Source organism: Triticum dicoccoides, chromosome 2A (assembly GCF_002162155.2).
Source record: "Triticum dicoccoides isolate Atlit2015 ecotype Zavitan chromosome 2A, WEW_v2.0, whole genome shotgun sequence".
NCBI classification, from domain to species: Eukaryota; Viridiplantae; Streptophyta; class Magnoliopsida; order Poales; family Poaceae; genus Triticum; species Triticum dicoccoides.
The window spans coordinates 680,457,057-680,467,369 of NC_041382.1; the positions used below are offsets into that span (position 1 = coordinate 680,457,057).

The 10,313-nt window shown below is 44.0% G+C and overlaps 1 protein-coding gene across 1 annotated transcript; it reads left to right on the top strand.

Annotated features, from left to right (window-relative positions):
- The first annotated feature begins 521 nt into the window (after nt 1–521).
- Nucleotides 522–2,589, top strand: LOC119356201 (cytochrome P450 89A2-like). Its single transcript, XM_037623130.1, has 2 exons — nt 522–1,611; nt 1,943–2,589. The coding sequence occupies exons 1-2, from the start codon at nt 544–546 to the stop codon at nt 2,345–2,347; spliced, it is 1,473 nt and encodes a 490-aa protein (XP_037479027.1). The 5' UTR covers nt 522–543; the 3' UTR covers nt 2,348–2,589.
- Nucleotides 2,590–10,313: the final 7,724 nt, after the last annotated feature.

Here is a 10,313-nt window from a genome sequence, read left to right on the forward strand (position 1 = left end):
ATGCATATGACACTAGTCTAAGTTACTACTTTCATAGTGCAAAGTAACATACTAGTAGTGTCACATAGGACTTCATTAATTAACTTGTAGACTCATCTTATCTTGAAAAGCGCTATATTACAGTAAATATTATGTTACTACTTCTCATTAACTACATGCCACATAAGTAAGAAATTCTCGGAATGTGCTATGTTACTTGCTAAGTTATTCCCACTATGACTAGCCTAATTATCTAGTTCTCACTGCTTACCTAGGTGAAAGAAATGAAGCAAAGTATCGATAGGAGGGCAATGTGCAATCAATAGAACGGCCGATGTGTGATCAATGTGAGGAAACGTTTCCGTCGGCTACGAAGGTGTGTATGGTGATTTCGTCAATTTAAAGATGATGTGTCGACTCCGTTTCGTGCATGTGTTCATAAAATGAGTGTATGTGTATGTAAGAGCGTCTACGACCGTGTTAAAGAAAATCTCCACAGGGCCAACAGCCTACAAATAGGTTCCAGTGACACACACACACAAACACAGCCGCAGCTCATCAGCCATGCAAGACCTACTCGTTCTCACCTTGAGCTTGATGCTCCTCTTCGTCGCCATGGTCGTCCGGCGGCATGGGCATGCATCGAGCAAGGCGGTCTACACGCGCCTCGCCACCCGCCTCAAGTCGACTTTCGCGGGCTGGCTCCGGCAGCCAGCCATCGTCATCAGGGACCGCGCGACAGCGCACCGCCTTCTCGTCCGTGGCTGCGTCGGCGGCTCCTTCTCCAACCGCCCGCCATCCATGGCGCCAAGCGCCGTCCTCTCGCACCGCCGCTACCACAACCTAACCTCGGCGCCGTACGGCCCGTTCTGGCGCGTCACGCGCCGCAACCTCACCTCCGAGGTCCTCCACCCGATGCGCCTCCACCGCTACGCCGCCGCCCGCCGCGACGCGCTCTGCGATCTCGTCGCGGACCTCAAAGAGCAGTGCACGTCCAGCCCCGACGGCCTTGTCCTCGCGGCGGAGAGCATCCGCACCGCCATGTTCGGCCTGCTCGCGACCATGTGCTTCGGCGACGGCGTCGACCCGGGCCTCATCCGCGCGATGGCCGACGCCCAGCACGACCTCGTCCAGTTCTTCCCTGAGCTGCGCGTCTTCGCGAAGCTACCGGCGATTGCTAGGCTGATCCACCGCCAACGGTGGAGCAAGCTAGTCGCGCTGCGGCGGAAGCAGGAGGAGATGTACCTCCCGCTCATCCACGCCCGCCGCAGCCGGCAACGCCAATCTGGCGAGACGCCGGCGTATGTGGACACGCTCATGGACCTCCGGGTGCCGGACGACCACAACAAACGCAGGCGGCCGCGTAGGCTCACCGACGGCGAGCTCGTGGGCATGTGCTCCGAGTTCCTTGGTGCAGGAACTGAAACCGTGGCCGCGGCGCTGCAGTGGATCATGGCGAACCTGGTGAAGCGCCCACACATGCAGGAGGCTGTCCGTAGGGAGATCAACGTTGCCGTTGGCGCGGACGCCGAGGAGGTGGGCGACGAGGTTCTTGGGAAGCTAGACTACCTCAACGCTGTCGTCATGGAGGTGCTCCGGCTGTACCCCACCGCCACCTTGGTGTTTAGGCAGGTAAATAAGCAACGGACTGCATGCTGACATGCATGAGCCATACTCCTTCCTTAATTAACTTTCTCTAAAGTCAAACTTCACAAGCTTTGACCAAATTTATGAATAATATATTAACAAATAAACCACCAAATCAATACTATTAGATTCATCATTGAATATGTTTTCAACCATATCAATTTGTTATCTTAATGTTCATATTGTTTGCTATAAACTTGATAAAAACTACTTTCGTCAAAGCTAATATGTAGAGTAAACAAAAATAGGGGGAGTACTACAATTGAGATGAAATAACTAATCGAGGACATGAATGTAATTTTCTGCTGCTCACAAGGTGTCAGAAGAAGACGACATCATTCATGATGGCCAGCGTATTCCGACGGGTACCAATGTGCTCTTCCCGCTGAAGTCTCTGGCGCAAGACAAGGCGACGTGGGCTGACCCGGATGAGTTCAAGCCAGAACGGTTCCTAGCCGACAAAGGTGGGGAAAATATCAGCCTTGTTGCGGCTGCCGGAAGCGGCGGGGAGATCAGGATGATACCGTTCGGTGCCGGCCGAAGGGTGTGCCCCGGCATGGGTGTCGCCATGCTCCACATGGGATACTTCACTGCCAACCTCGTCAGGGAGTTTGAATGGAGGGAGGCGGAGGGGGAGCTGGCTGTCGATCTCCGCCCGCATTTTGGGTTCTTCACTGTCATGAAGCACCCGTTACGTGCTCACCTCGCCGTGCTTCCGTGATGGAGGGGGCTCGAAAGGAGGAGTAAATTAGAAATGATATACCAGCTTGTAAGATTGTAATTTCCTTTGTGTAAGCTGCAACTTTTGTTGTCGTCTCTCTTGCATGCATAATACATTGCATGCTCAAAATAAGCTTAACCTCTATGTAGGGATTGGGTTCTGAACATCTAAAGCACATCGTTGTTGGTTGTTCTGTTATGTTGGCCATTCATGATAGTTTAAGAATGAACAGATCAAGCGCACAAGGCAACTATGTCAGTCGACTGAATTTTATTGGTGTTTTAAGTCACCCATTACCATTACATGCATTATGCATCCAAATGGACAAGCAAGGGTATAGCACAACTGGAAAGTTTCATTTTTCACTCGAATTCCGAGGATAAAAGAAAATACAACCCATGGAATCCCACTAACTGAATTATGTTGTTGGGTTGGCATGTCACTAACTCATGACACCATAGATTCTACTGGTTAAACCTTTTAATCGCACGTTGGGTCTCCCGATCACTCGATCAGAAACATTTCTTTGATTTTGGCAATGAGATCGTTAAACCAATATCCTGGTTCCTAATGATGCCAATGAAGGAAATATGCCCTAGAGGCAATAATAAAATTATTATTTATTTCCTTATTTCATGATAAATGTTTATTATTCATGCTAGAATTGTACTAACCGTAAACATAATACATGTGTGAATACATAGACAACTAGTATGCCTCTACTTGACTAGCTCATTGATCAAAGATGGTTAAGTTTTCTAACCATAGACATGAGTTGTTATTTGATCAATTGGATCACATCATTAGGAGAATGATGTGATTGACTTGACCCATTTCGTTAGCTTAGCACTTGATCGTTTGTTTACTGCTATTGCTTTCTTCATGACTTATACATGTTCTTATGACTATGAGATTATGCAACTCCCGAATACCGGAGGAACACTTTGTGTGCTACCAAACGTCACAACGTAACTGGGTGATTATAAAGGTGCTCTACATGTGTCTTCGATGGTACTTGTTGAGTTGGCATATATCAAGATTAGGATTTGTCACTCCGATTGTCGGAGAGGTATCTCTGGGCCCTCTCGGTAATACACATCACTATAAGCCTTGCAAGCATGATAACTAATGAGTTAGTTACGGGATGATGTATTACGGAACGAGTAAAGATACTTGCCGGTAACGAGATTGAACTAGGTATTGGGATACCGATGATCGAATCTCGGACAAGTAACATACCGATGACAAAGAGAACAACGTATAGTGTTGTGCGGTTTGACCGATAAAGATCTTCGTAGAATATGTAGGAACCAATATGAGCATCCAGGTTCCGCTATTGGTTATTGACCGAAGATGTGTCTCGGTCATGTCTACATAGTTCTCGAACCCATAGGGTCCGCACGCTTAAAGTTCTGTGATGATCGGTTTTATGAGTTTATATGGTTTGATGTACCGAAGGTAGTTAAGAGTCCCGGATTTTATCAGGGACATGACGAGGAGTCTCGAAATGGTCGAGACATAAAGATTGATATATTGTAAGCCTACATTTGGACATCGGAATAGTTCCGGGTGAAATCAGGATTTTACTGGAGTACCAGAGGGGTTACCGGAACCCCCCGGGGGATAATGGGCCTTGTTGGGCCATAAGGGAAAGAGAGAGGGGCCGGCTTAGGGCAGGCAGCGCGCCCCCTGTCCGAATTGGACTAGGAGAAGGGGGGCGGTGCCCCCCTTTCCTTCTCTTTCTCTCCCTGCCTTTCCCGCTCCTAGTAGGAGTAGGAAAGGGAGGAATCCTACTCCTACTAGGAGGAGGATTCCTCCTCCTAGGCGCGCTAACAAGGGCCGGCCGGCCTCCCCCTTGCTCCTTTATATACAGGGGCAGGAGGCACCTCTAGACACATAAGTTGATCACAAAGATCTCTCCCAGCCGTGTGCGGTGCCCCCCTCCACCATAATCCACCTCGGTCATACTGTAGCGGTGTTTAGGCGAAGCCCTGCTACGGTAACTTCATCAACATCGTCACCACGCCGTCGTGTTGACGAAACTCTTCCCCGAGCTCTACTGGATCGTGAGTTCGACATCACCAAGCTGAACGTGTGCTGAAATGCGGAGGTGCCATACGTTCGGTACTGAGGATCGGTCGATCGTGAAGACGTACGACTACATCAACCGCATTCTCATAACGCTTCCGCTTAATGGTCTACAAGGGTACGTGGACAACACTCTCCCCTCTCGTTGCTATGCATCATCATGATCCTGTGTGTGCGTAGGAGAATTTTTAAAATTACTACGTTCCCCAACAGTGGCATCCGAGACTGGTTTTATGCATAGATATTATATGCACGAGTAGAACACAAGTGAGTTGTGGGCGATACAAGTGATACTGCTTACCAGCATGTCATACTTTGGTTCGACGGTATTGTTGGATGAAGCATCCCAGACCGACATTACGTGTACGCTTACGCGAGACTGGTTCTACCGACGTGCTTTGCACACAGGTGGCTGGCGGGTGTCAGCTTCTCCAACTTTAGTTGAGCCAAGTGTGGCTACGCCCGGTCCTTGAGAAGGTTAAAACATCACTAACTTGACGAACTATCGTTGTGGTTTTGATGCGTAGGTAAGAACGGTTCTTGCTCAGTCCGTAGCAGCCACGTAAAACATGCAACAACAAAGTAGAGGATCTCTAACTTGTTTTTGCAGGGCATGTTGTGATGTGATATGGTCAATACATGATGCTATCGGCAACTAGCAGGAGCCATATGGTCGTCGCTTTATTATATGCAATGCAATCTCCCTATAATTGCTTTACTTTATCACTAAGCGGTAGCGATAGTCGTAGAAGCAATAGTTGGCGAGACGACAACGATGCTACGATGGAGATCAAGGTGTCGCGCCGGTGACGATCGTGATCATGACGGTGCTTCGGAGATGGAGATCACAAGCACAAGATGATGATGGCCATATCATATCACTTATATTGATTGCATGTGATGTTTATCCTTTATGCATCTTATTCTGCTTTGTTTGACGGTAGCATTATAAGATGATCTCTCACTAAATTTCAAGATAAAAGTGTTCTCCCTGAGTATGCACCGTTGCCAAAGTTCGTCGTGCCGAGACACCACGTGATGATCGGGTGTGATAAGCTCTACGTCCATCTACAACGGGTGCAAGCTAGTTTTGCACAAGCAGAATACTCGGGTTAAACTTGACGAGCCTAGCATATGCAGATATGGCCTCGGAACACTGAGACTGAAAGGTCGAGCGTGAATCATATAGTAGATATGATCAACATAGTGATGTTCACCATTGAAAACTACTCTGTTTCACGTGATGATCGGTTATGGTTTAGTTGATATGGATCACGTGATCACTTAGATGATTAGAGGGATGTCTATCTAAGAGGGAGTTCTTAAGTAATATGATTAATTAAACTTAAATTTATCATGAACTTAGTACCTGATAGTATTTTGCTTATCTATGTTGTTGTAGATAGATGGCCCGTACTGTTGTTCCATTGAATTTTAATGCGTTCCTTGAGAAAGCAAAGTTGAAAGATGATGGTAGCAATTACACGGACTGGGTCCATAACTTGTGGATTATCCTCATTGCTGCACAGAAGAATTACGTCCTAGAAGCACCGTGCTACCTCTTGAGCACTGCATTGGTTTCCCCTTGAAGAGGAAAGGGTGATGCATCAAAGTAGCGTAAGTATTTCCCCCAGTTTTGAGAACCAAGGTATCAATCCAGTAGGAGGCTACGCGCGAGTCCCTCGCACCTGCACAAAACAAATAAATCCTCCCAACCAACGCAATAAGGGGTTGTCAATCCCTACACGGCCACTTACGAGAGTGAGATCTGATAGATATGATAAGATAATATTTTTTTATTTTTATGATAAGGATGCAAAGTAAAATAAAAGCAAATAAAAAGGAAAGGAAATAACTAAGTATTGGAAGATTAATATGATGAAGATAGACCCAGGGGCCATAGGTTTCACTAGTGGCTTCTCTCAAGAGCATAAGTATTTTATGGTGGGTGAACAAATTACTGTTGAGTAATTGACAGAATTGAGCATAGTTATGAGAATATCTAGGAATGATCATGTATATAGGCATCACGTCCGAGACAAGTAGACCGACTCCTGCCTGCATCTACTACTATTACTCCATGATACGCCTCCAACGTATCTATAATTTTTGATTGCTCCATGCTATATTATCTACTGTTTTGGACATTATTGGGCTTTATTATCCACTTTTATATTATTTTTGGGACTAACCTATTAACCGGAGGCCCAGCCCAGAATTGTTGTTTTTTTTGCCTATTTTAGGGTTACGAAGAAAAGGAATATCAAACGGAGTCCAAACGGAATGAAACCTTCGGGAACGTGATTTTCTCACCGAACACGATCCAGGAGACTTGGACCCTACGTCAAGAAACAAAGGAGGAGGCCACGAGGTAGGGGGGCGCGCCTACCCCCCCAGGCGCGCCCTCCACCCTCATGGGCCCCCTGTTGCTCCACCAACGTACTCCTTTCTTCTATATATACCTACGTACCCCCAAACGATCAGATACGGATCCAAAAACCTAATTCCACCGCCGTAACTTTCTGTATCCATGAGATCCCATCTTGGGGCTTGTTCCGGAGATCCGCCGGAGGGGTTATCCATCATGGAGGGCTTCTACATCATCACCATAGCCCCTCCGATGAAGTGTGAGTAGTTTACCTCAGACCTATGGGTCCATAGTTATTAGCTAGATGGCTTATTCTCTCTTTTTGGATCTCAATACAAAATTCTCCCCCTCTCTTGTGGAGATTTATTCGATGTAATCTTCTTTTTGCGGTGTGTTTGTTGAGACCGATAAATTGTGGGTTTATGATCAAGTCTATCTATGAACAATATTTGAATCTTCTCTGAATTCTTTTATGTATGATTAGTTATCTTTGCAAGTCTCTTCGAATTATCAGTTTGGTTTGGCCTACTAGATTGACCTTTCTTGCAATGGGAGAAGTCCTTAGCTTTGGGTTCAATCTTGCGGTGTCCTTTCCCAGTGACAGTAGGGGCAGCAAGGCACGTATTGTATTGTTGCCATCGAGGATAACAAGATGGGGTTTTCATCATATTGCATGAGTTTATCCCTCTACATCATGTCGTCTTGCTTAAGGCGTTACTCTGTTTTCATTAACTTAATACTCTAGATGCATGCTGGATAGCGGTCGATGAGTGGAGTAATAGTAGTAGATGCAGGCAGGAGTCGGTCTACTTGTCTCGGACGTGATGCCTATATACATGATCATACCTAGATATTCTCATAACTATGCTCAATTCTGTCAATTGCTCAACAGTAATTTGTTCACCCACCGTAAAATACCTATGCTCTTAAGAGAAGCCACTAGTGAAACCTATGGCCCCCGGGTCTATCTTCATCATATTAATCTTCCAATACTTAGTTATTTCCTTTGCTTTTACTTTATTTTTATTTTACTTTGCATCTTTATCATAAAAATACCAAAAATATTATCTTATCATATCTATTAGATCTCACTCTCGTAAGTGGCCATGTAGGGATTGACAACCCCTTATCGCGTTGGTTGTGAGGATTTATTTGTTTTGTGCAGGTGCGAGGGACTCGCGCGTAGCCTCCTACTGAATTGATACCTTGGTTCTCAAAAACTGAGGGAAATACTTACGCTACTTTACTGCATCATCCCTTCCTCTTTGGGGAAAACCAACGTAGTGCTCAAGAGGTAGCAAGAAGGATTTCTGGTGCCGTTGCCGGGGAGTCTACGCAAAATTCAATATACCAAGTACCCATCACAATCCTTATCCAACGCATTACATTATTTTCCATTTTCCTCTCGTTTTCCTCTCCCCCACTTCACCCTTGCCGTTTTATTCGCCCTCTCTCTCTCTATCCTCCCTCTCTTTTTCCGTTTGCCTCTTTTTGCCCTTTGCACCTTCTGCCGTTATGTCCGAAATTGGGGGAATTATTGTCGATATGGACAATAATAATATCATAAAAAATTCTGATGCTCCTGCTAAAGAACCCCCCATCTTACATACAAAAAAATTCCGTGTTGGTAGTGGTAATATTATTGGAAAAGGAGTTATTCAAGATTTCTTTACTTGTGCCGGTGCTTTACCTTCTATGGGTAGTTCTATCCTTCATAGAACTAGTAGTTTTGCGGACGCTATTGGCATGCTTGTAGTTGAACTTGAAAGACAATTCATGCACATGCATCCTTGCATACAAAGGATTTTCCTAGAATTTTCTAATATTGAGCATTCTTCTGTTAAGAATGCCGCTACTATCTTTTTGGCTCATGAGTTTAGATTCATAATAAAAGAGGCCAAAGAAATATTTGCGCATTATAGGGTGGACGCTTTCCGTCCTCCCATAGAGGCTATCCTTTTTGATCAAGAAGAAATAATGCGTTTTCAATCTCTAGACTATGTTGCTTTCAATGAAAATCTTAGAAAAAGGATTCCTACCAATGTTTTAGTTGATAGAATTTCTGAGCTTAATGATGATTTGGCCATTTGAAATAATGAAATAGGATATTCTCTTGAATATAGGCTCACAAAATTCTGTCAAAAGAATGCTTATAATGATGAATTGGTTGTGCTATACGAAGGACCACAGGAGGAACCTATACCTCCCAAGGTTGATCTTGGGGACTTTTGCCCCACTAAATTTAGCCCTTTTGATTATTTTTGCTTGCCTCAAAGAAAACTTGCTGCCGAACATAGAGAATATGAAATGAGTTTTAATGATCTATCTTACTATCATGGCAATACCTAGATCTATCCTTGCTTTTTATGCCTAGCTAGGGGCGTTAAACGACAGCGCTTGTTGGGAGGCAACACAATTTTATTTTTATTCCTTGCTTTTTGCTCCTGTTTAGTAATAAATAATTTATCTAGCCTCTGTTTAGGTTGTGTTTTTGTGTTTAATTAGTATTTGTGCCAAGTAGAACCGTTGGGAAGACTTGGGGAAAGTCTTGATATCTTGCTGTAAAAAACAGAAACTTTAGCACTCACGAGAACTGCTGCCATTTTTATTTACAAAGTGCTATTTAGTTAATTCTTTTTTCAGATGATTAATATATAAATTCCTCACGTCCAGAAATTTATTTTAGAATTTTTGGGGTTCCAGATCTTGCGCTAGCTACAGATTACTACAGACTGTTATGTTTTTGACAGATTCTGTTTTTCGTGTGTTGTTTGCTTATTTTGATGAATCTATGGCTAGTAAAATAGTTTATAAACCATAGAGAAGTTGGAATACAGTAGGTTTAACACCAATATAAATAAATAATGAGTTTATTACAGTACCTTGAAGTGGTCTTTTGTTTTCTTTCGCTAACAGAGCTCACGAGATTTTCTACTTTAAGTTTTGTGTTGTGAAGTTTTCAAGTTTTGGGTAAAGATTTGATGGATTATGGAACAAGGAGTGGCAAGAGCCTAAGCTTGGGGATTCCCATGGCACCCCCAAGATAATCTAAGGACACCTAAAAGACAAAGCTTGGGGATGCCCCGGAAGGCATCCCCTCTTTTCGTCTACTTCTATCGGTAACTTTACTTAGAGCTATATTTTTCTTCACCACATGATATGTGTTTTTCTTGGAGCATCTTGTATGATTTGAGTCTTTGTTTTTTAATTTACCACAATCATCCTTGCTGTACAGACCTTTTGAGAGAGCCATACAAGATTTGGAATTTGTTAGAATACTCTATGTGCTTCGCTTATATCTTTTTGAGTTATATAGTTTTGCTCTGGTACTTCACTTATATCTTTTAGAGCATGGTGGTGGATTTGTTTTATAGAAACTATTGTGCTCTCATGCTTCACTTAGATTATTTTGAGAGTCTTAAATAGCATGGTAATTTGCTTAAATAATCCTAATATGCTAGGTATTCAAGATTAGTAATTTTTTTCTTATGAGTGTTTTGAATACTAAGA

Excerpts from the sequence above, each read along its gene's own strand:
- LOC119356201 (XM_037623130.1), top strand. The coding sequence starts at position 544 with ATGCAAGACCTACTCGTTCTCACCTTGAGCTTGATGCTCCTCTTCGTC. Across the intron at positions 1,612-1,942 it reads CCACCTTGGTGTTTAGGCAG|GTGTCAGAAGAAGACGACAT; the intron begins GTAAATAAGCAA and ends GCTGCTCACAAG.